This window comes from Physeter macrocephalus, unplaced genomic scaffold (assembly GCF_002837175.3).
Source record: "Physeter macrocephalus isolate SW-GA unplaced genomic scaffold, ASM283717v5 random_308, whole genome shotgun sequence".
Lineage (NCBI taxonomy): Eukaryota > Metazoa > Chordata > Mammalia > Artiodactyla > Physeteridae > Physeter > Physeter macrocephalus.
In genome coordinates, this window is record NW_021145650.1 from 1 (window position 1) to 24,143 (window position 24,143).

At 53.4% G+C, this 24,143-nt stretch overlaps 1 protein-coding gene across 5 annotated transcripts in view; it reads left to right on the forward strand.

The window, feature by feature from the left end:
- The first annotated feature begins 1,288 nt into the window (after positions 1 to 1,288).
- Positions 1,289 to 24,143, forward strand: part of LOC102988183 (protein-arginine deiminase type-2) — a 51,220-nt gene continuing 28,365 nt past the window's right edge. For all 5 annotated transcript variants that reach the window (XM_055082918.1, XM_028485288.1, XM_028485289.1 and 2 more), the window contains exons 1-5: positions 1,289 to 1,399; positions 14,051 to 14,234; positions 15,219 to 15,291; positions 21,774 to 21,835; positions 23,058 to 23,175. In XM_055082918.1, coding sequence (XP_054938893.1) covers positions 1,308 to 1,399; positions 14,051 to 14,234; positions 15,219 to 15,291; positions 21,774 to 21,835; positions 23,058 to 23,175 — 529 coding nt within the window. In that variant the 5' untranslated portion in view covers positions 1,289 to 1,307. The remainder of the gene's footprint in view (positions 1,400 to 14,050; positions 14,235 to 15,218; positions 15,292 to 21,773; positions 21,836 to 23,057; positions 23,176 to 24,143) is intronic.

A 24,143-nucleotide genomic window follows, 5' to 3' on the forward strand; every position in this document is an offset into this window, starting at 1 on the left:
TTATTCAGACGCACCGTCCCAAGGTTCCCATCCCCCTAGCAGACCTACCCCCTTCCCATACACGCATCCCCTCCAGCCTGCCACGTCCTTCTTAGAACCTCTGCCCTGTCAGGAACACCTCAGTTCCTGCCCCTTCTACCAAGGACCACTCAGTCTTATGTGAATTATCTGAACAGGCCCTGGCTTGGCTTCAGAGCTGGAAGGGTCTGGGATTCGGTGGGGGCTGCTTCAGGCTCCCACTGGGTGTCGCTCTGAACCTCAGCCTCCACAAGACGCGAACTGACCTCTGCAGGGGCACTGTCCTTTGCCCAGTGGCCCAGGCCAGAACGGCACCCCCTCACTATCCCTCCACTGGCACATCAATATTTCAGTCCACCAACAGTGGTCAGATCAATCTCCTCTCCAGCACTCTCAGCAGCCCCAGTAGGGGTCTTCATGGACCCTGCCCAGGGGCACCTCCATCCAGGGCAGCCAGATGGCCTCCTTCACTCCCACCGGCAACCATTCCTCGCTGAGGAAGCCGTGCCAAGGCTCCCGTCGCAACCCACCAGTGCCTTGGCTTGGCATTCTGGCCCTGCAGGCTGTTGAGTTCCCCACTCCCACCCCCTCCCCACTGTCCCTCTGTAATACTGATCTGATTGTTGGGGGGCTAAGGGGGAGAGGGGGCAGGTTGCATCTGGCTTTCCGTTTGGTCAGAAAGCTCCCTCTCCTCCTTTCCCCTTAGTTTGCAAACCCCTCCTTTAAGAAGGCTCAGGTCCGGGACTCTGGGCTGGTTTAGCGCATCCACTTGCTCTGGGCCGCCGCCTCCTGTCCCCGCCCCTATGACAGCCCCACATTTGCATTATCTGCCCTGCAGGGCCGGGGGGCGCCCGGAGGGGTGGCTGGCCCTGTGTCCTGGCGCCAGCCAGCTGGGGGCCCACTGAAAGTATGTTGAATGAAAGAACGAGCAAATCAACCAGTGAAAGGAGGAAATTGGCAACTGCTGACATCACCCAGACCATGGCGGGGGAGGGGGGAGGGCTGGGGTGGGCCTGGGGGTGGGGGGAGGGGGAGGGCTGGGGTGGCTGGGGGGCCTGGGGTTGGGGCCCCGCGGGAAGAGTTGTGGGGGGCGTGGCCACGCTTGACGGACGGTCCCACAGCCCACTGCGAGAGGAGGCCGACGGGCCGCTCCGCCCACCGGCGGCAAGATAAAGGCGGAGCGCGGGGGCCGCGGCGCTTGCGGACTGCTGGAGGGGTCCCCTGAAGTAGGTGCTCCAGGCGGACCCAGACGAGGGAGGACGGGCACAGGGCCGGGCACTACGGGGAAGATGCTGCGCGAGCGGACGGTGCGGCTGCAGTACGGGAGCCGCGTGGAGGCGGTGTACGTGCTGGGCACGCACCTCTGGACCGACGTCTACAGGTGAGCCGGGCCACCGCGCCGGCCCAAGACCCCCTCCGACTCCGGGCTCGGCCCGAAATCTAGGCCCAAGAAATCCTGAGACCCTCGCTAGACTTGGGGACACGGACAGCCTGCCTCCAGCCCGAGTCGTCCCTCATCCGACGCCCCCGCGCCCCGAAATCCTAAGAACCTTGCCCAGAAACCTGACGGCCCCCAAACTTTGTGTCAGCTTCCCCGGAATCCGGAGACCCTCCCAGACACCCTGACACAGCCCCAGCACCCTTACTACTCCTTTCCAGGCGCCAGCCCCTTCACCAGAGTCTTCCCACCTCTCCAGCCCGTCTCCCAGGACGACCTCAGCACCCGCTCAGCTTCCCCAGCATCCTCTCCTCTTTCCCTTCCCCGCTCTCCCCTCAGCACCTCCCTTACGCCCTCAGACCCTCCTGGCTCACCACCCGCCTCAGCCCAGCCCCTCCCTCCACTCCCAGATCAGCTGAGCTTCCTCCAGGATTTGGCAGGGGCCGGAGCAGGGCCAGAGGGGAGCTGCCCAAGGGCAGAATCTGGCCCTAGCGGTTGCCTAGGCTCCAGCTTCGCCCTGTGGGGGCTGCTGGGGGTTGCCTGTCGCCAGGCACTGGCCATGAGCTCCCTGTCCCCAGATGCCTTCCCCTGACTTCACCCTGGGGTCGGGGAGGGACCTTGTTTCCCCAGACCGAGGGTGTGGAGGTGGAGTCTTTGTCAGAGGCGCTCTCCTGTTCAGGATGCTGTTCCCCCTGGCCCTGTTCTCCTGTCCATGAACTCTGGTGGGGTGCAGGATTTCTGAGACAGCAGGACCTGGACTGGGGGAATTGAAGTCAGGGCCCCCCTGCTACCCCCAGCCCCCAGGAAGCAGCCAAGTTCAATGACCCGTCTCCCCACCATGCACGGGGCAGGTCTTGCGAAGGTGTGGCTGGTGTGAATGAAGGGGTGGAGAGTCCAGGGTGGGATCCTGCAGCCCTCTGTTCCAAGCATTTGCAATGTTCCCCATTGCTAGCGTGGGAGGGGTCAGTGCTGAGAGGAGGGAGCATGCAGGACCCAGGGGTGGGGACCCCATGCTGATACCCTTGGGCAAGTCCCCTGAACCTCTCTGTGCCTTGAGCTAAGCTGGAAGTGCCAAAGTGGCTTACTGCTCCCACATCATTCTGTCATCTGGAGCACCCTGCCTCTCTCAGGCCCCAGCCCTGCCAAACCCCATCCCTGTGTCTTCCCACACATCCTCCCCAGCCCATTCTCTCTGTCACCTCCAGTGGCCCTGGCGGCCCTGCTGGCCGGTCTCTAGCCTCTTCCTCATCAGGCACTGGTCTTCCCTGAGAGCAAAGGGCCCGGTCACCGTGCAGACCAGGGACCCTCTCCACTCATTGGCCCCTGGCTTCAGTTGTCCACATGTAATACTCAGGGGTGGTTTCTGAAGTTCATAACACAAAAGTGGAGTGTGGGGCTTCCCTGGTGGCGCAGTGGTTGAGAATCCGCCTGCCGATGCAGGGGACACGGGTTCGTGCCCCGGTCTAGGAGGATCCCACAACATGCCATGGAGCGGCTGGGCCCGTGAGCCGTGGCCGCTGAGCCTGCGCGTCCGGAGCCTGTGCTCCGCAACGGGAGAGGCCACAACAGTGAGAGGCCCGCGTACCGCAAAAAAAAAAAAAAAAAAAAAAGTGGAGTGTGGTCCAGGCCTCAGTAGCCTGGGAGCGCTCCCCTCCCTTCTCCACCCCCCCAGTCCTAACTAGGCACTGCCAGGGAGTGGGACGGGAGCCAGGACGCTCAGGTCTCTAAGCCTCAGCTGTCACCATACCCGCCTGTTTGTTCACTGGGGCACTTTTAGTGCAGCCTGAAAGGCTGGCATGGTGCCTCCATTGAGGGGTGGGGAGTAAAGAAGGGGTTCAGGCTCAGGCTCCCTGCCCGCCCTCTGTCCTGGCAGAGAGAGGCCCAGCCCGCGTAGGGGCAGGGAGCAGGGGCGATGTGGACTCTGGCAAGGGGCAGACGTGTGACGATCCCCTTTGTCCTTTCTCAAGAAACCAGCCGCAGCCCCAGCGACCCTCACCTCCCTCCTGCACTTCACCTAAGACTCTCCCCCACCCCCAAGAGAAGCAGTACAGTCTAGACCAGCGCTGTCCAGTGGAAATAGAATGCAAGCCACAAATAGAGCCACATGTGTAATTTTTAATTTTCTAGTAGCCACATTTTTAAGGTTAAAATAAGCAGGTAAAATTAGTTATAATATATATTTTATTTAACCTAATATATCCCAAATATTAGCATTTCAATATGTAATCAATATAAAAATTATTAATGAGCTGGTTTGCATCCTCTTTTTCTTGCTAAGTGTTTGAAATTCAATGTGTGTTTTATATTTACAGCACATCTCTATGCGGACTAACGGCATTTCAGGCTCTCGATAGCCACAGGTAGCTGGTGGCCACTGTATGTGCTGAACAGCGCAGGTCTAGAGCAGAGCTTCTCAACCTCGGCACGACCTCATTTGGGGCTGGATAATTCTTTGTCGCCAGGGGCCATCCTGTGCATTGTAGGATGTTTAGCAGCATCCCTGGCTTCTAACCCCTGGATGCCAGTAGCAACTCCCCAGTTGTGACAATGCCAGCAGTCCCTGGCGGGCCAAGTCACCTCCAGTTGAGAACCACTGGTCTAGTGGACAGAAGCCCCTTCTGAAACTAGGGAGACTGGGCCATTGTTACTCCTGATAGCTGTAATGGTAAGAGTGACTGTCAGTATTAATAGCAGGAGATATTAGTGAGCACTTACAGACCAAATGCATTATCTCCTCTCTTCCTCTCCACAGACCTTGGAGACTGTGCTAGGATCATCTCATGTTGTAGATGAGGAAAGTGAGGCTCAGAGAGGTGAAGCCATTTGCCTGATGTCACACAGGACTCAGGTCTATGTTCCGTGTGGGTCAGAACTCAGGCTCTGAATCTCCACTCCAGCCTGTGTGACCCTAAAACTAGCAGGTTGAACTGGGTGCACCTCTCAGCATGTGTCCCTCCCACCCTCCACCCAGGCCATGAGCCCACTGCCCCCAGAGAGTTCACCTACTTCCAACTGACCCTCCACTTCCCACTGAGCCCTTCCCCACCCAGACACAGGTCCTGACCCAAGACCCCATGTGATGCCCCCAGGGGCTCCAATCTCCACGGAGACGCCAAGGGACAAGGCCTGGTGGACCCTGGGCCCAGTTAGTGACGGATTGGTGTCTTGACCCCTCACTCCTGAGTCACAAAGGCAAGTGAACAGATCTCAACACCCACCCCTTTTCCCAAGGGCTCTGGGCCACCTTTCCTGAAATGTACAAACGACCTCCATCCCCTCCAGGCGCACAGCAGGGGCCTCGCCTGCCCCTTCCTCAGCAGGCCCTGAGGGTCACCCTCCCTCTCCCAGCAAAATTGGTCGTTTGGGGATGATGACCTGACCCAGCCACATTCTGAGTTCTGGCAAGCTATAAATAGATGCGCAGAAAAAAGGAAGTAGAATTTTTTTTCCTACAGATTTACTTGGCGATCATTGTTAAAGATACTTGCTGTTTCCTTCTACCACCCCGAAGTGAACTTATCTTAGGTCTGGCACATGTACGCCTTGTCCGGACAATCTTCCCTGATGGTCCCTTTAGCTGGCAGCCGTTTCTCCACTGGGGCTGGCCTGGGTCCCCATCTGATTCTGGCTTGGAGTTGGAGAGAGGGCACTGGGTGAGCGGCACCCCCATGTCGGCTTCACCCTCCCCGCTCACCTCTGCCAGACAACCCCAGAGCCTGGAGGGACTGGAGAAGGGGCAGCCTCGGAGTAAATTAATGGGGTGATCGCACTCTGCCTGACTCTCCCGCAGACTAGGCTGTGCAGACAGCTTCTCCTGTCCCTCCCTGGTTCATGCATCTGTCCAGGGGCGTGAGAGTTCTCAACTGGGCAAGTGTCCCATTCTCCCTGGTGGAGAGAGGTCAGGACCCGTACCCTGAGGTCTGCAGGAGCTTCAGAGCAGAGATGATTGTATCAACTATCTCTTGCCTCTCCAGGGCTTTCTCCTGGTTGCATTTGACCTCATGATGAACCCATGAAGTAGGAAGTAGGGGTGATCCTGTGCCCCTTTCTCTGAGATACCCTAAGGCCAGAGGCTAACCAGCCATTTTGCCCGGCAGGGTCTTGCCCATCACTCTCTGGCAGAAGATAGGAAAGGGGGTACCAGGGCAGGAGTTCCTAGACGTCAGCATAGCAAAATGCTGGAAAAACAGGGCATGGGGCAGTTACCTATCCTGCCTTGGAGGAGAGCCTGCCGAATCCAAATTCATCCTCATCTCGCTCCCTCAGCTCACTCAGACCCCTCCTCTCTGTCTCTTGGTTGGTCTGAGTGTTTTAGAAGGTATCCTTAGGCAAAGGCCAGGGAGGGTCAGCAGTCCAGTCTGAAGCGACGAGGACTTAGGGCGCCAGGCCCCGCCTCACTGACCCTATCTCCTGCTGACTCCCCTGCGCGCATTCCACTCCGGCCACGTTGGTTTTGTGGATGCTCTTGGCCCTTGAATGCACCCCCCTCATCCCCACCTCAGGGCCTCTGCAGGCGCTGTTCCCTCTGCCTGGAGCATTGTCCCCCAGACCTCTGCGAGCCCGGCAAGTCTCCGCTCACGTGACCTCCTCCAAGCAGCTTTCTTGACTCCCCCCCATTTTGTAGTGCCCGACCCAAAGCCCCAGTCACTCCCTACCTCATGACTATTGTTTTTATCTTTGCAGATCTTATCATTTACTTAATATTACTAGCTAACTTATTCTGTACCAGGCAGCCTTCTGGGCACCTTGCACACGCATCTCACATGTACTTAATAATTTACATGTGTTTAAACCTCACAACAACTTTATGAGCTAGGTACTATTTTGGGGGAAACTGAGGTAAGGGATGTTTGTCCACGATGGCACAGCTGGTAAATGGTGGTGGCATGGAGACCAGGCCCTTGACTGCTCTGCTGGGCCGCCTTCTAGGACTCGTGTTTTAGGCACGTCCTCTCCCTGCTCACGGTCTTCCTTGTTCCTGTGAACTTCCTGCCCTCAAGTCACTGAAGGGTTCCTTGGCTGGGTGAATGGATGGATGGCTGTGGCCAGGGATGCATGTGGAGTGGCCTATCGTTGGCCTGTCACTGGGCTCTCCACCCCCAGCCTCAAGGGATGGAAACCGTTGGATGGGCCGGTGGACGGTCAAGGGCACGTGGCCGAGTTTGGCCAGAGCAGCACTTGCTCCTGAGAGAATGACAGTAGGTGGCATTCGGGCCAGGTCGGGTGGCCCCATAAATTAGAACACCCAGAGCCCTCGACTCTGGAAAGGAAGCCCTGCCAGGAGCTGCTCCAGGGCCTGGGCGTCAGGCTGGCTCCCGGGGAGTGGCAGGGTCCTAAGGAGCACCTGGCACCCTGCAGTTCGAGCCCACAGCCCCCTGCGCGGCTGGGGTCCCTGAGAGCCTTCCCTCCCTACCCACAGGGCCTGAGCACAGCGGCAGGGGCTCACCCCAGTGCCCACCCCCAGCTGAACAGGCACGCCTGTTCAGCTCTGGGGGAGGCCAGTTTTCGGAGATAGCTCTGTCCTGCCCAGCCGGGCCCGACCCCATGCCTGGGGCTTTGACTGGCCCAAGCCTGCTTATCCTGGTCACTCACCCAAGAGCCCAGGGCAGGAAGCCAGCCTTTGGTCTCCCGTCTCTGGACCTCTGACCCCCACGTGCAAACTAAGTAGGGGGCTTCTCATTTGATCCTCTCCTGAGCCAGGCCTGACAGTCCCCCTCCCCCACCAGGTGTCCCTACCTGGAGGACTTTAAGGAGGACTGTAACCTCTGGATCCTCTCCCAGGAAGGAGAGGATCCAGTGCAACCAGGCCCGGAGCTCAGAGCACTTGAGTTTACCCCACACCCTGCCCATCTCAGTCTGTCCCTGAGACTCAGAGCAAGTGCTTGCCCTCTGTGGGCCTCAACATGCTCATCTGTAAAATGGGATGACATTAATACAGGCCTCGTGGGGTTATCCAAAGGTTGGACTGAGGTCACGTGGGCCAAGGGCTTGAAACAGTGCCTGGTACATAATACTATGTAAGTGGTTATCAGGAATTAGTATTGGGTTTATTATAATATTATTAAAACAAATAATAATGAACTATGGCCTCAGAAAGTTTATAACATGGGAGAGAAATGTTGAACAAGTGTTAAGTGTTGTTTGAAGCACCAGCAAAGGGAGGGAGAGATGAGTCCTGGCTGATAGGATCAGGGAAGACTTCCTGGAGGAGGTGGCAACCTAGCTGAAGGGTGGACAGGGGTTCACAGTGTGACCAGGACAGGCCATGCAGAAGCAAGTGTACCTGGCAAGAAAGTCGGGACACGTGGGGGCAGAAAGGGCATAGTTTCTGTAGCCTGGAGTGTAAGACTAGAGGGCGGGTACATTTAAACTGGGGCTTTGAATGCCAGGCTCAGGTGTTAAACTTTGTTCTGCAGGCAGGAGGGAGTCATTGACGGTGTCTGTGGAGGGAGTGGCCATAGATTAGATTGTTTCTTCCCTCAGGAGAGGGAACTTGGGCAGCTGTAGGCACCAGTGCCTAGTGAGAGAGGATGCTGAGCTTACCAGGCACAGAAAAACGCTGGCTGAAGACAAAAGTCATGTTACGTCTTCACCCATCCCTGTCCAGACCAGCTACCCACCCCAGGCCTCCGGCCACCACCACACCAGGCGGCTCCTGGAGGGTGCTCGCCATGGGGTTGCACGCCAGATTGGCACCCACAAACCCCCTCAGATTCCTGCAAAGACCCAAGGACAGGGTGTTACACCCAGGCTGCCAGGAGCTGGGCTTACTGTGGAGTAAGCCCCGCTGGTGTTAACAAGGCCCGGGGCAGGCAGACAAGCTGGGAGAGCCAGGTGCCAGCGAGCAGCAGGCACGTCCTGCCCTCGAGTCCCAGGCTGAGTGAGCATCCCAGCCCTGCGAGGCCAAGCTGGTGACCCTCCCCACTGACTGAGCGAAGACCAGAGAGGCTGACTGGCTCCCTAGAGGCCACACAGCATTTGTGGGGCTGAGCAGATATTAGGTCACAACACCCAGAATTCTCTTGGGCCAGGCACAGTGAACATCCCTCTTCTACCAATACATCTGACACTACTTTCCAGTCTTGCTCAACGTTCCTTTAGTTGACTCCTGAATTGCCCACCCTGCACCCTGGTGGATCTGTCTGCAGTGCAAAAATGATCACGTCTCCCCTGCTCAGAATCCTCGGTGCCCGCAGGAGAATGGCCAGCTCCTTGCCATGATCTGGGTCCTCTCCCCCGACCCCTCTCCCTCCCCTTTGCTCCCAAACTCCATCCACATTTACCTCCTTCCAGTTTGTTGAACATGCTGGGCTAACTTCCACCTCAGGCCATCACCCAAGCTGTCCTCGCTGCTTGGAAGTCCCTGCTCCTCGTCCTCTCTTCACTTTGTCCAAATTCAGCGGTTCTCACACTGGTCCCCGGACCAGCAGCAGCAGCATCACCTGGGAGCTTGTTAGCAACGCACTTTCCTCCCACTGTATATGTGTATCAAATCATCCTGTCATACACTTTCATTTATTTTTTTTTTTTTTTTGCGGTACGCGGGCCTCTCACTGTTGCGGCCTCTCCCGTCGCGGAGCACAGGCTCCGGACGCGCAGGCTCAGCGGCCACGGCTCACGGGCCCAGCCGCTCCGCGGCACGTGGGATCTTCCCGGACCGGGGCACGAACCCGCGTCCCCTGCATCGGCAGGCGGACTCTCAACCGCTGCGCCACCAGGGAAGCCCTGTCATACACTTTAAATACATACAATTCTATTTGTCAGTTTTTCCTCGGTAAAGTTGCGGGGGAAAAGAGAAATGCAGTTTCTCAGGCCCCACCCCCACCCCCGTCTGCTGAATCAGAAACTCTGGGGGTAGCCCGACAACCTGTATTTTAACAGTCTCTTCAGGTGCCGATGCAACTCGAATTTAAGAACCGCTGATTTAACTAATTCTTAACTATCGTTTAGAGTGTAAAATTTAAACCTCAACTCAAACGTGCCACTTCCTCCAGGAATCCTTTCTCGACCTCCAGGCCAGGGCTTCATGGAACCCCATACTTCTCCTTTAGAGCAATTTTCACAGCTGTAATCACATAATTGTGTAATCCATCGAAAGTCTTTCTCTTCCACTGGAACATTTGCTCCATGGGCCCCGGGAACATATTATCTTTTTTGCTTTGCCCCCCAGGGCCTGGTATACACCTGGCACATAGTAAGTGCCCAATAAATACATGTTGAGTGAATGAATGACCACATAAGCAAGTCCCCTCTTCCAGCCCTTGCTGCAGCAAACATTTACTTACCATGTGTCTGTGCTAAGCCAGGTGCTGAAACAAAAGAAAATCCAATCTCTACCTTCAAGGAGATAGACTGCCACAAGGGGGAATAAACATGGCTGGAGACAAACCAACTGAGTCCTCAGAGAGGGATGGGCAGTTGCCAGGCAGAGAAGTCAGGGGAAAGTACTACAGGTAGAAGGAACAGCATATGCAAAATGCGTGGTGAGATGAAACCATGCAGGGAGTTGAGAGGGTGGGAGGAGTTGCAGGAAGTGAGGCTGGGGAGTCCAGTTGAGATGCGGTGGCTAAATGCCGCTGGGCGAATACCAGGCTACAGAGTTTGGATTTATTGTTTGGTAGACACTGAAGAGCCATTGAGTATTTTCAAGCAGGCAAGTAACCTGATTTCTTTCTTTTTTTTTTTAATCACTCTGGTAATACAGTTTGGGAAGCCAAGAAGGGTGGGTCCATTCATTCATTTATTCCCAAAATATATATTGAGCATGGTCACGTCCTGGGTCCTGGGCTATGGGGGACAGTGCAGATGTGGTCCTAGCCTGTCCTTCCATCTACATATCTTTAGCCTCTTTCCCATGAGCAGGAGGTCATGGCCACCACCATCCCTGCTCTACTTCCCTCCGTAACTTCCTAGGCCCCTCCCTGCAGCCTCCAGGGACAATCAAGGTGGCCGCAGCCCCTGGCTCTTGGGTTTCTGCAGGGGACTCTGAGAGGTTCTTTCTGGGGAGGGAGGGAGGCAGCCAGCAGGAGCCACGGGGGACAATAGATGCCTTTGTTGCTTCTGCCAGGGCCGCTGGAAGAATAGCTGTTTGCTCAGCTCAGAGCAGGACTGGTGCTGGGCTGGGAGGGTGTGTGAGGCCCCAGAGCTCCAGTGTGGGTGGGGCATTAACCCCCGAGCCTCTGCGGCCTCCTGTAGTTTCTAACTGGCTCAGAGGAATGAGGATGGCAGGAAGCATCACCTATATCTCACTATTGTCAGAATCGGGGCCCTAAAGATTATCCTGCCCTGTGAGTTTATAAAGCAATTTTTTCTAAATAGAGTTGTATGCAGAAACCCATTATATAAGACAAGATGAAATAATGTGGCTCTGCTTAAAGGGAGGGTGCGGATCTGGCAGAGAGACCCCCAGCTTTTCAGCACCTCCTCCCTACCCCTTTGTCCAGGCCTGTCCCCTCTGTGCTCCCCAGACTCCAGCCACTTCTGACCTGGTCCCATTCTCTCATTTTACACTTGATGAAATTGAGAGAGGACAAACACCTTGCCCAAGGCCACCAGCAGGTTGATGGTCAAACCCAGGACTTGCACTAGGAGAATGTTTCCTAGATCTGAGCCTACAACTGCCCAGACTCCCTTAATTTTTACCAAAAGCATATTCTACCTCTAGTACCATTAACTTAAAAATTTTCTTTAAACCAACTCTTATTTTTGTTATAACTTTAAGTGGAGGTCTTATATGATTACCATAAATGCCCAACCTTTATCAATTGCCATAAAAGATAATACATTTCATAAATACATAAGTCTTCTTTGAAATTGTGCATCCATGTGCCACCTAAAAGCATCTCACTTGGGTACCCACACCTCCTTTTGGGATTTGCTTCCTGGACCTTCTAAAAGGTTCACCTCTGTCCTGCTCAGCTCCACCCTCTTTGCTGAGTATGTGTGATGTGCCAGCCCTGTGCTAGGCCCTGGAGGAGACCAGACCCTTTCCTTGGGGGCTTACAATCCAGAGGAGGACAGACACCTGGTGATAACACCATGAGGCAAAATGCAGGCACCACCACCGCCCCGCCCCGTCCCCGCCGAAGGATGAGAGACAGGAGGGATGGGCAGTTGTCCTGCATCTTATGGGTCGGCAAATGGACACTCAGAAGGTGCGAGGGACACACTCAAGACTCCCTCGGCAAGTCAGCGGCAAAATTGGGCTTGAACCCATATCTTTTGCACATGTGCTCCCAATCCAGGGTTTCTACCCAGACTCTCTGCCTCTCCTAATGATGGATGTGAATGGAGGCAGCAGACCACAGCCAACAAGTGTCCCCATGATGGGCTGAGGAGTTTAGAAGGGGACAGACCAGAGACAGAGTGGTTCTGGAGCTGCTTTTACAAGCTCCTTTCCCAGCCCTGGACACAGGCTGCCCGACCATTGCCCAGTGGTCTCTCCTGCCAATGCCCGAGACCAGTGGTCTTTGCCAGTAACTCCCACAGTCTATGGCCTGGATCGAAGAGACCCTGCCTGGGGGCCTCTGCCAACTCACACTCGGGGCCTTGGCCATCTCATCCCAGGGCTCTAAGCACCGGAGTGCATTGCTGCACATCTAGACTAGTGGTTCTCAAAGTGCGGCCCCTGGACCAGCAGCACCAGCAGTTCCTGGACACGTGGTAGAAACGCAAACTCCCAGGCGCCGCTCCAGACCTACTGAATTTCCGAAATGCTGAGAAGGGGCCAGGCAATCCATGTTTCGACAAGCCCTCCAGGTAATGCTTTTGCTGCCACTGCCGCTGTTCCTGAGCTTTGGGAACCACTGGCCTAAAGCTCTCATTCAACCCTGGTCACTGTTTACAACTTCAGCTGCCCCTCAGGCATGACAGCCAAACTCTCTGGGAATGGGATCCACAAATCTGGAGCCTTCAAAAAAGTGAAGATTTAAACAGCACCCCCTGATGATTCTGATGCCCGATCACAGTGGAGAACTCTTTGGGGGCCCAGGAACACCAGACCTTCAAAATAGCAGTTGTGCCTTTGCGGCAGACCCCTGTACCTGTATCTTGGTCCCAAATCCCATGAGAATCCACCTAAATCCCTCTGAGCCCTTTTCACCTTTAGGAAGCTTCAGACCTGGGGCTGGCGATTTAGCAAAACTGTCAGCCCTGGGTACCTTCCTCCTCTATCTCCCTGTCTCTCCTGTTATCTCCTCTTAAGCCAGTGTCTTAATCTGCTTGAGCTGCCTAAACAAAATGCCACAGGCTCAGTGGCTTAAAAACAAAAATTTATCTCTCAGAGTTCTGGAGGCTGGAAGTCTGAGATCAGGGTACCATCATGGTTGGGTTCTGGTGAGGACTCGCTTCCTGGCTTGCAGCCAGCCGCCTTCTGGCTGTGGGCTCACATGGCCCTTCCTCGGTGCACGAGAGATCGCTGTCTCTCCCTCTCTCCCTCTCCTCCCTCTGCCTCTTCTTACAAGGTGACCAATCCTATCAGATTAGGACCTTACTCTCATGACTTCATTTAACCTTAATTATCTTCTAAAGCCCTATCTTCACCTACAATCAGATTGGGAGTTAGGGCTTCAACATCTGAATTTGGGAAGACTCAAACATTCAGCCTATAGCAAGCAGCTCAAACCAGTTAGTTTTCTGCCCTGAAATCTTGATGGCTTTTCAAGAATTCCAAAGTTATTTCCCTTTCAATAGAAAACCACTCCAGAACCCCAAGGAATGACTCTCAGAATTCCAAGCTGTGAAAGCTGTGACAGAAAGTAGGGGTCTTTGTGAAGGAGCCAGCCCACGCTTGCCCCTTGAAGACCCGAGTTCCAGGCTTCTTCTCTGTGCAAACCCAGCGCTTTGACACTTGCCTTCTCTCTATCAGCCGAGGTCTCCTGGCCTTCAGCTCAGACGCTGGACAGGGGTTGGGAGACAGGGTTCTAGGCCTGGCACTGTCTTTGGAGCAAACTCATTCCTCTGTCTGAGCCTCAGACCTCCACCCATACAGTATCAGGTGGCTCCCAAGCTGGTTGCCTGTCAGAAACACGAGGAAGCGTGTTACGAATTCAGATCCCCAGGCCCTACCCTGGAACATTCTGACTCAGTGGGTCCAAGATTGGCCCAAGGAATCGGTAATGTTTTTTTGAGGCCAAAAGATGTTTTAATTAGAATACAGTGATTTTTTAAAAAATTAAAGTACAGTCAATTTACTATGTTTCAGGTGTACAGCAAAGTGATTCAGTTATATCCGTTATATATACACATATATGTGTATATATAGTCTTTTTCAGATTCTTTTCCATTATACGTTATTACAAGATATTGAATATAGTTCCCTGTGCTATACAGTAAGTCCTTGTTGTTTATTTTACGTATAGTACTGTGTAGTGGTTAATCCCAAATTCCTAATTTATCCCTTCCCCCACTTAAGGAATCTGTATTTTTAACAAGTACCCTCTTCACTACCAGGTGATTACAGTACAGCTGGGTCCCTAGGGACACCAGGCAGCCTGGGAGTGTCCTTGCAGCCTCGTCCCTCCAGGAATCTTCTCCTGAAGCCCCTTGTCCCACCTGCCCAAGGATCCCCGTGACCGCCCTCCTCTCTCCCTACAGCGCGGCCCCAGCCGGGGCCCAGACCTTCAGCCTGAAGCACTCGGAGCGCGTGCAGGTGGAGGTGGTACGCGACAGGCAGCCTGAGGAGGTGGCCGCCAACGGCAAGCAGCGCTGGCCTCTCTCGCCCAGCACCACGCTGCGGCTCACCATGAGCCAGGCGAGCGCCGAGGCCAGCAGCGACAAGGTACCGTGGCCGGGGAGGCGCCCCTGCGAGGGCCGCGGGAACTGGGGACCGACGGTGCTGGCATCAAGACAGGCTGGACCAGCGCTATTGATTGAAGCAACACGTGGGCCACACGCGTCATTTTATGTTATCTAACAGCCACATTAAAAGAGCAAAACGAAACAGGGGGACTTAATTTTGATAATATTTTTTCCTTAACTCCATCATCAAAATATTATCATTTCAACATGATATCAATGTAAAAAAATTAACAAGCTAGCTTACATTCTTTTTTCACATCAAGTCTAAATCTGCTGTGCATTTCACACCTGTAGCACATCTCACTTCGGACTTGCTACATTTCAAGTGCTCAATAAACATCCGCAGCTAGTGGCTATGGTATTAGACAGCCTGTTGTTAGATCATAGAATGATGACTTCATGGCACGTTAAAATCGTGTGCTGCTGAATGACAAACTATTAGAATCATTGGAAGTTACAGCCACAAACATCCTTGGTCTCATCATGTATCAAACGGCATGCTGAGCACCCAAGCGGCAAAATGATTTGCCCAAGTACTGGAGCCGAGACCAGACTCTCTCTTCCCTAAGTTCTCTAATTATGAACTTCACTGTGTGCCCCATGTCAGTGATGGCGCTAGGCGTTATCCGGTAAGAGCAACCTAAGCCCCCTCGTTGCTTGGCAGCAGCTAGACACACACCAGGGTAGATGTGGGGCCCCCACAAGCAGCAGAATGCACCAGGGGGCAGGTCGGCACCCCGGATGCGCTCTGAGAAAGGGGAGTCCCCTATCTAGTTGGATAATCTGAGCGAAACAGCCCACCAACCCAGGAGTGCTTCCTGGAGGAGAGGGGTCAGATGTTTAGAGAGGGTCAGCTTGACAGGCTGTGAGGTGGGAGGGAGGGAGGTGGTCATTTCAGATCTCCCTGCCTGTGATCTGTGATCTCTGCTCTTCTCTCTCTCCCAATGTGCCCCTCCCTGTCAAGGTCACCGTGAACTACTATGAGGACGAGGGGATCACCCCCATCAACCAGGCTGGGCTCTTCCTCACAGCCATTGGTGAGTTGACGTGGCTATGGCCTGGGTGCCTTTGTTCCCCAGGGGCTGGCATTGCTGCTCTTCTCAGCGACACTTGGGCTGTTTTCGGTGCTGCCGACCTGGCACTCAGAGCTTCCTCTGAATAATGCAGGCCCGAAAAGTGATGCCACACGTGCCCAGGCCCTTCTGTCCTGGGGTGGGGATGCTGCAGGAGGAGGCATGCCTTGGTCTGCCAGCGACTCACCCCAATGTCAGGGTCCCCATCGCAGGCTTTGGGGGCCATGGAGGAGAAAGAGCAAAGTCTGTTCCTCTCCCGCCTCTCCCCTGCAGCCTGGAGAAGAGCTTGCCTCTCATAGTGAGGGGAATGGCCTGTCTACAAAACCTGTGCTGTCCTCAGCAATCCAAGCTACACACTTGCCTTCCCCAGACCCAGCCCAGGGACACAAAGATGCAGCCTGAGTCCTTAACTCACCTAGTCCAAGCCCTTCATTTGATTCACAAGGACACTGAGGCCCAGAGAGGTTAGGGAACTTGTTCAAAGTCACACAGCAACTCAGTGGCAGGTTGGGTCCAGAACTCAGGATCATTCCCCTCCTGGGTTCTTTTCCATTTGCAATGCACTCCCCTGCCCTGGATGCCAGGGCACATAGGTTGTCGTCTTCTGAAGCTTCATTCACTCGACTCCTCTGCAGTGGAGGTGTTACTTTTTTAAATTTTAAATCAGTTAATGTTTAAGCCAGGGGGACATTTCAGTGGGTCATTTTGTCCATCCAGCTTCAGTTTCACATTGACAGAGTGGCCACATGTCAGGGGGAGGGAACTACCAGTTACTGAGAGTCAACTATGTGCTGAGTGCTTTAAAAGTAACAATGTCTATTTTCTGAACACCTGCTCTGAGTCCGGGACTTTGGTGAAGAGGTGGCATTTATTGAGCACCTACAGTGTGCCAGGCTCTAGTACTAAGTGGTTTACTGTCATGATCTCAATCTATTCTTACATCTATTCTGAGAATACACACTAGTGTTGTCCCCATTTTACAGATGAGAAAAATCAAGGCTCTTAAAAAAAATAAAACAAACAGAAACTTGCCTGAGGCCACAAACCCTGAAAGTGGTTTGTGGGACACCCCGCCATTTCAATTATCTCACATTCTCCAGGGGTCTCAGAACTGCCCCCACAAAACAACTACTTCCCAAGCCAGCCCCTCCTTCTCCAACCCTGTGTCTTTAGCCCCTGAAATCGGCTCAGCAGCAGTGCTCTCCTGCTTCTGAGCTTATTCCCAAACGGGCTTGACTGCTGGCCACCTGCCCTTCTTTCCGCACCGAGGGAGTGAGTACCCGGCCTTGGGAGTGGGGGGTTCCTCAGGACAACCTCAGGGGGCCTTGGGAGATGAAACCCAAGCCTCCCGAGTCGCAGCTGAGGGCTGGCATGTGTGTCCACCTCACGGGCACACAGTGCCCCCGGATTGTCTCAGGTGACCGTCCCTGAGGAAACCTAACCCCACAGAGACAAGGACACCTGAGGACATTAGCAGGAAGGGCAGTGGCCAGAGGCCTGGCAGGGAAGGGAGATGCCCAGGGGCTGACGACACCACTAACGAGACTTCCACCCTAAAGCACGGCAGACTCAGGATGGACCGCAAAGTCGTGCACTGTTAAGGAGGCAGGGCTCTGCTAGAAGACTCTTAAGCTTGTGCTCGGAGCAAGCCTCTCAGGGTGCTGCAGACATGAGACTCCAGAAGATACCAGATACACACGTGATGAATGACCAGGCTCATCCTTCTGGGGTTCCAAGGCTGTGCTCTCACTGAACAATTATTTCTTTAACTGCCCCAAGTTCCAGATATTTAGGTTCCATGGGTCAGTAAAGTGTCCCCTCTTCCCCCGCCACCAAAAAATAGTAAACCTGACCATTTTGACACGTGGCTAGAAAGAAAAGACAGGAATAAAACAATTTACCATCTATTATCACCATCATTTTAACATTTTAACACCTAAAGAGTAGGCAGGGCATACTCGCAGAACAAAAGACAGTCGTTTACATTGCAGAAATAAAGCTTTATGAAAAACTCACCCCTTTGGACTTGTGTTTCCTGTTCCACCAGCAATCCTAGTGAAAACTGGGTTTCTTTTGAGACCCGCTGGTCTATCTGACCCCTCCGGGTCCCATATTCCCTCAGGCATCTACCCCAGGAGCCCCTGAGCCCCATGCCCTGAGTAATCATGCGGGGGCAACACCTCAGAGGCAGGAACGCTCTGAATGTCCCAGGATGGTGGGGCTGCCCCCAAGGATGTATCTGTCTCACCCTAGTTCTGTGCTGAGTCCACGCTGAGCCAAAAAAAATCCCTGACTTCAGAGTGGACAATGTTCTGGCTCTGCCTTGTCCAGCCACATTGTGACCACCGCCCTGAGCCTGTTTCCTCATCTGCAAAATGCGATTCACGGCGCACTCTTGCACGGTGTTTACAAGGGTTCCGTGGGATGGTGCATCCCGAGGGCCTGGCGTGGGCTAGGTGCTCAGTCGATGCTCTTTGCTTTTCTCCCTTCCTCTTGGGGCAGCCCATTTTCTCTCTGCCTGGGTGAAGCTGAAGAACCTTCCTGTGCCTCAGTCTTCCTCCTGGGATTCGAGAACAAAACTATAATGCCCTTGGCCAAATCAGACTGTGGGTCTTGGTCCCAGTCCTGCCAGAAACCTGTGATATGCCCTCCCCCTCCAGACCTCTTTTTTTTTTTGGCTGCACCACACGGCTTGCAGGATCTTAGTTCCCTAACGAGAGGTTGAACCCGGGCCCACGGCAGTGGAACTGCAGAGTCTTAACCACTGGACCCCCAGGGAATTCCCTAGACCTCCTTTTTCCCAGCTATAAAATGAGAGTTTTGAGCTCATTGATCCCTGAGGGCCTCTGAGCCCCCAGTTAGGGCTGATTTGCCAAGCCCTCCAGGTTAAGGGGGAAAGTGGGAGGGGAGGGATCTCGGAGGGAAGAATAACCTCACCCTCTTTGCTGTGGTCCTGGCAATGAGAGCAGGACATGTACAGGAGCCTTGAGAATGTTTAGCATCAGCCTAAGGCCCTCATTCCTTGCATCCCCTCCGGAGAGTTGGGGATAACTGCCCTAGTTGGCTGTTGGGGAAGAGAATCCTTCCTCCCCAAGCTGCCCTGTTAGGCAAGAAGGCCTGGCACCCTGCCACTGTCCATGGGGGCCGGCAGCCCGCCAAAACGCGTGTGCCTCTGTGTGTCGAAGCCGAGGCAGTGTTTTGATTCTCAGGGCAGACTGCCTTCAACCCAATCCTAGTGACATTTCCAGTTAATCTGCCCCACACCCCAGGTGCCACCTGACACCTTGGGGCTATTCTGGGGAGCTGAGGTAGGATTCAGAGCCTCTGGGAAATGTCTGGACCCCAGAGGCCCTGAAACAGATGTCCTCTCCCTCCTCCCCCCGGGGAAGACAGAGCCATCCCGGGAGGCCAGAGCTCTGCGCAGGCCATGCCAGCCCTGCTCCCGTCCCCACAAAGATCATCCCTTGGAATCTAGTTAAATTGGACATTGGGGGAAGCTTTGAAGGGGAGAAGTCCTTGAGGGATGGCTTATAGCTTGAGGGGGTTTCTGAGGGAGGGTGGAGGGGAGAGGAAGCCATTCCAGTTGACTGTGAAGTGGGGTCATGGGTCATAAGAGAGAACGTGTCAAGCACCGTGGGAGGTCGGGAGGTGGGCGATAAGGGAGCCCCATTACACAATGCCTGAATTTCATAATGGGAAGTCAGTGAAACTTGTCTGAATTTAGTAAACCAAGAAAGAGCAATAAGCATGTTATTTGGTATTATAGAGATTGCCTCAGGCAGTTGAGGGGACGGGCAGGACAAGGAGCTCCTGGGTTTTTTTTAGAAGCTATTTGGTACTCTTTGATTTTTTTTTTTTTTGCACTGTGCAAATATTACATTGATTTTAACATTTTTAATTTAAGAAATTCATAGTGGGGAGTTCCCTGGCAGTCCAGTGATTAGGGCTCGGCGCTTCCACTGCATGGTCTGGGTTTGATCCCTGGTCAGGGAACTAAGATGCCGCAACCTGCACTGCACGGCCAAAAAAAAAAAGTAAATAATGAAGTAAAGCACAATGAAGTGCTTCATAATTTCTCTCCTGTGCCCCACTGCTTTCACGGACCACAGGATCCGTGATGTGGAACCACCTTGGAGCCTGGAGACCAAAGCCACACGGCTGTCAGGGTGGGGAGGTGGCCAACTTCCCTGAAATTCAGGGGAGCAAGTCCTGGTTTGGAAACAGCCCCGGGTAGAGGTCAGCCTCAGACAGTGGAGGGAATGGCCAAAGGCAGGAGTCTGGAGTCAGAGACCCGAGTGGGACCCCTGGCTCTGCACTCTCTGGGGACTTCATGGTCATTGCCCTGCTGGGTGCCTCTGTTTCCTCATCTGTATGGTACGGGTGGCTGGGTGGAGAGGGGGGAAATTGAAGGGAAAACACACATGGGAAGTGCTGTACCGTCCACAAAGAACTATACGCGCAGGAGAGATTGTTATCTTGAAAAGCAAAGAGTGATTCCTGGAGGAGGCTGGGTCTGCAGCTGGTCCTCAGGCAGGAGCTTCAGGAAGCCAGCCTCCCCGAAAGGCAGCGTTCCCTAGGGAGTGTCCCGCTGGAAAGTTCATGAAGGTCTGGGAGCCAAAATCAATATTGTTCCTCCATCTGAGCCTTCGGCCTCTTTAACAGTAGCTGGTGGTGCCACCTTCTTGGCTTTCTCCCTAGAATTCTTATCCTGCACCAGCCTCCCAGCTCATCAGCCCAATTTGCTGACAGGTGACGTCTCCAAGTCTGGGTTTGCTCAGCTGTAAAATGGGAACAATAACATTTATCTCATAGGACTGGGGGCTCCTTGGGAGGAGGCACGGGGCCCTGATTGCCCGCCGCTCGTCCCCGTGACTTGTGTGGTGCCTGGAACACAGTAGGTGCTCGACAGTGATTTGCTATGTGAATGGGATCGATGGGAGGGGTTATTTAACTATTTCCTATAGCACCTGACAGTGGGGCTGCAGAGGTGGGGAATGCTGCCTCTCCAAGGACCAGCTGCCCTTAAAGCCCCCCCGCTCCTACCTCCTTCAAGACCCAGAAGAGCCACAATCAGGATTAAGAGGGAATCGGGCTGTGGGCAAAGGGAGGCCCCGAATATAATCCCCTGACTTAGGAGAGAGAGAGGAGATGTTTCTGCCTCTTCGGGGAGAGAGCGCGCCTGCCAAGGGGACGGCCCAGGAATCCATTCATTCCCACCCAACTCCTACCTCGGTCCAAGTCATGCTCCGCATGAGGCCGAGCATGAGGCCGAGCACACCGGGCGGTTTGGGGGCCTGAACCGAGCTTATCTCATTCTGCGTGTGGCGCCCATCACCTTCCCAACAACTCCCCTGCCCCGCCCTGTCGGTCTGTAACTCAGGGAGCCATATTGCCTTCCAAAGGACACTTGGCAATATCTGGAGACTTTTCGGTTGTCATAGCTGGGGGGTGTTACTGGCATCCAGGGGGCAGAGGCCAGGGATGCTGCTTAACACCCTACAGTGCACAGGACGGCTCCCACAGCAACGACAACAAAAATCCGGCTCAAGATGGCAGTAGGGCCCACCATTGCAATTAGGGCAACTCATCTAACTGGAAAGGGCCCCATTTTTCAGATAAAGAAACAGGGGCTCAGAGAAGCTGTCTAACCTGCCCAAAGCCACACAGGCTTATAAGCAGAGAACCAAGGTTGAAGCCCAGCACCGTCTGGTACTAAACCTTGGGCTCATTTCACTGTCCCACACGGTCCCCACAGCAAGCCGAGGGATAGAGAAGGTCCCTCCCCCAAGAGAAAGGATAAACAGGGACCCTGCTGTGGATCCTCTATCTGGCGGCCTGGCCTCTTGGGCACCCTCTGATCAAGAGGGGTCGAAGACCCAGTTTCCCACCCAAAGTAAAACCCTCAGTCCTTAGAGGTGGGCCCTAGACCACCAGGAGTTCTGGGAGAGAAACGCACACACATGCACATGCGCACACACGCCTAGGGCAGACTAGGAAAGGCAGGCAGGGAATCCTATGAAAGTTTTCAAAATATGAGCTTCGATTCAGACCAGACGCAGTGTGTGCTTCAGTTCTGCTAATGTGACCTGTGTGCCCCTGGGCATGTGACTTGGCCTCTCTGAACCGAGGCTCCCAAATCTGTCCGATGAGGCTCATCCCATCCACCACCCAGAATGGACTGAGGAACAGTAAAGGGGGTGAGAGATCCCTGACCCACCTGGCAGCCCCTCCAAGAGCTGCGCAGTCTGCACGGTATCTGCTCGGGTTTCCATCCCGCAGTGGGGTGTTGAGGTAGGGGGTTGGCTAAGATGCCCTCAGCAAGGCACTCCCCTTCTGGGAACCAAGCAAATGGGTGAGCTGCACCCTAATCCCACCCTAATCTTCCTCCTGTCCCAGCCCCACCCAGCCTGGCAGGCTCAGCAACTCACCCATGTGTCTGTCCCCAGAGATCTCCCTGGATGTGGATGCAGACCGGGATGGCGTGGTGGAAAAGAACAACCCAAGAAAGGTACCTCACTACAAGGGTAGACTGAACGGGGGGCTTCCGGGGCCAGAGCCCCAGGCTGGGTCCTGCAGGCAGCCGTGGTCCTCCCAGCAAGCTTCAACAACTGTCATTTTACAGATGAGGAGGCAGGTTCCCAGACACACACTCCAATGACAGAGCCCACCAAGGAGCAAGCTCCTTAGAGGGACAGCTACGGAGCAGGTTCCCGAGTCTCAGTGGCCCCCATCCACGGGATGGAGACACCCAGTTCATAGAGTTGGTGGAAAGGATGAATGTCCTGCCACAGAGGAAGTACTGCCAAAGCACTTGCTCTTATTATTTTGCCTTTTTTTTTTTTTTTTTGGCCATCAGGAGCAGAAGATTGCATTAATCATTCCCACTTCAAGGCATATCATCTTTAATGTTGCATGCACAACCCCGCTCCTGTTTTTAGTTTTTCATCTGTTCGTTCATTCATCATTCATTCGTCTGTTCTCTTTGATCCTGCATTCCCCACTCCCATTCTCCTCCCCCACAAAGGACCACTTCAATGGTTTTAACGCGTCACTTTCTGTTCTTGTGATTCTTGCGAAACATGCGGTGTGGTTTGCGTGTGTGTTTTTTTTGTGTGTTTTTTTTTGCGGTACGCGGGCCTCTCACTGTCGTGGCCTCTCCCGCTGCGGAGCGCAGGCCACATATAGGTGATATCATATTGTATTTGTCTTTCTCTTTCTGACTTACTTCTCTTAGTATGATAATCTCTAAGTCCATCCATGTTGCTGCAAATGGCATTATTTCATTCTTTTTAATGGCTGAGTAATATTCCATTGTGTGTGTGTGTGTGTGTGTGTGTGTGTGTGTGTATTATGTTTGTTTATTTATTTATTTATTTATACCACATCTTCCTTATCCATTCATCTGTCAATGGACATTTAGGTTGTTTCCATGTCTTGGCTATTGTGCTGCTGTGAACATAGAGGTAAATGTATCTTTTCGAATTATAGTTTTGTCTGGGTATATGCCCAGGAGTGGGATTGCTGGATCATATGGCAACTCTATTTTTAGTTTTTTGAGGAGCCTCCATACTCTTTTGCATAATGGCTGCACCAATTTACATTCCCGGGTAGTGGCTGCAAGAGTCTCATCCTGGGGCTGTCTCTCCAGTGTCCTGTGGGGTCTGCGCTGGGGTTGAGAGTATCTGTCAGAAGAGAGAAGACAGCACTGACCTCTCTCCTCGCCAATGCAGGCATCCTGGACCTGGGGCCCTGAGGGGCAGGGAGCCATCCTGCTGGTGAACTGTGACCGAGACACACCCTGGTTGCCCAAAGAGGACTGCAGCGATGAGAAGGTCTACAGCAAGGAAGGTACCACAGGATCCACACTTGAGCTTGGGGTGGGGAGCAGGGAGGAGCAATGAAAGCACTTATGATAAGTCTTGGGCTGGGCCAAGGGTGAGGGAGGTGTGACCTTGGGTCTCCTGAGGATGGTGGACCCAAGTATCCACTCCTGCTAAAAACAGACAATAAAGCTGTCGATATAGTTCAATTGGAACCATGTTTTCTTTTCTTTTAAAGTTTTTTTGTTTGTTTCGTTTTATAAATTCTTTTATTTATTTATTTTTGGCTGCATTGGGTCTTTGTTGCTCTGCACGGGCTTTTTCTAGTTGTGGTGAGCAGGGGCTACTCTTTGTTGTTGAGGTGCGTGGGCTTCTCATTGCAGTCGCTTCTCTTGTTGCAGAGCACGGGTTCCAGGAGTGCGGGCTTCAGTAGTTGTGGCTCACAGGCTCTAGAGCACAGGCTCAGTAGTTGTGGCACACGGGCTTAGTTGCTCTGCAGTATGTGGTATCTTCCCGGACCAGGGCTCTAACCCGTGTCCCCTGCATTGGCAGGCGGATTCTTAACCACTGCGCCACCAGGGAAGTCCCTGGAACCACGTTTTTTAAGAAGTTGTACATATGTAGAAAAAGAAGCAGAAGAAAGTTCCCAAAAGGTTATAGGAAGTCATCTGTAGTGTTGGAGATGACAACTACTTCCTATGCTTTTTCATAAAACACAGATTTGGGGTTTGCTTTGTCCTGATTATAAAAGTAACAGGCCAACATTCCAGCCACAATTCTCCTTTGTTTTTTTAATTAAGATATAATTAACAAACAACACTAAGTTTAAGGTATACAACATATGATTTGATTTCCATACATCATGAAGTGAGTATTACAATAAGTTTAGTAAACATCCATCATCTCATATAGGTATAAAATTAAAGAAATAGAAAAACAAAGTTGTGGTAAGAGCTCTTAGGATTTACTGTCAACAACTTTCATATATAACATACA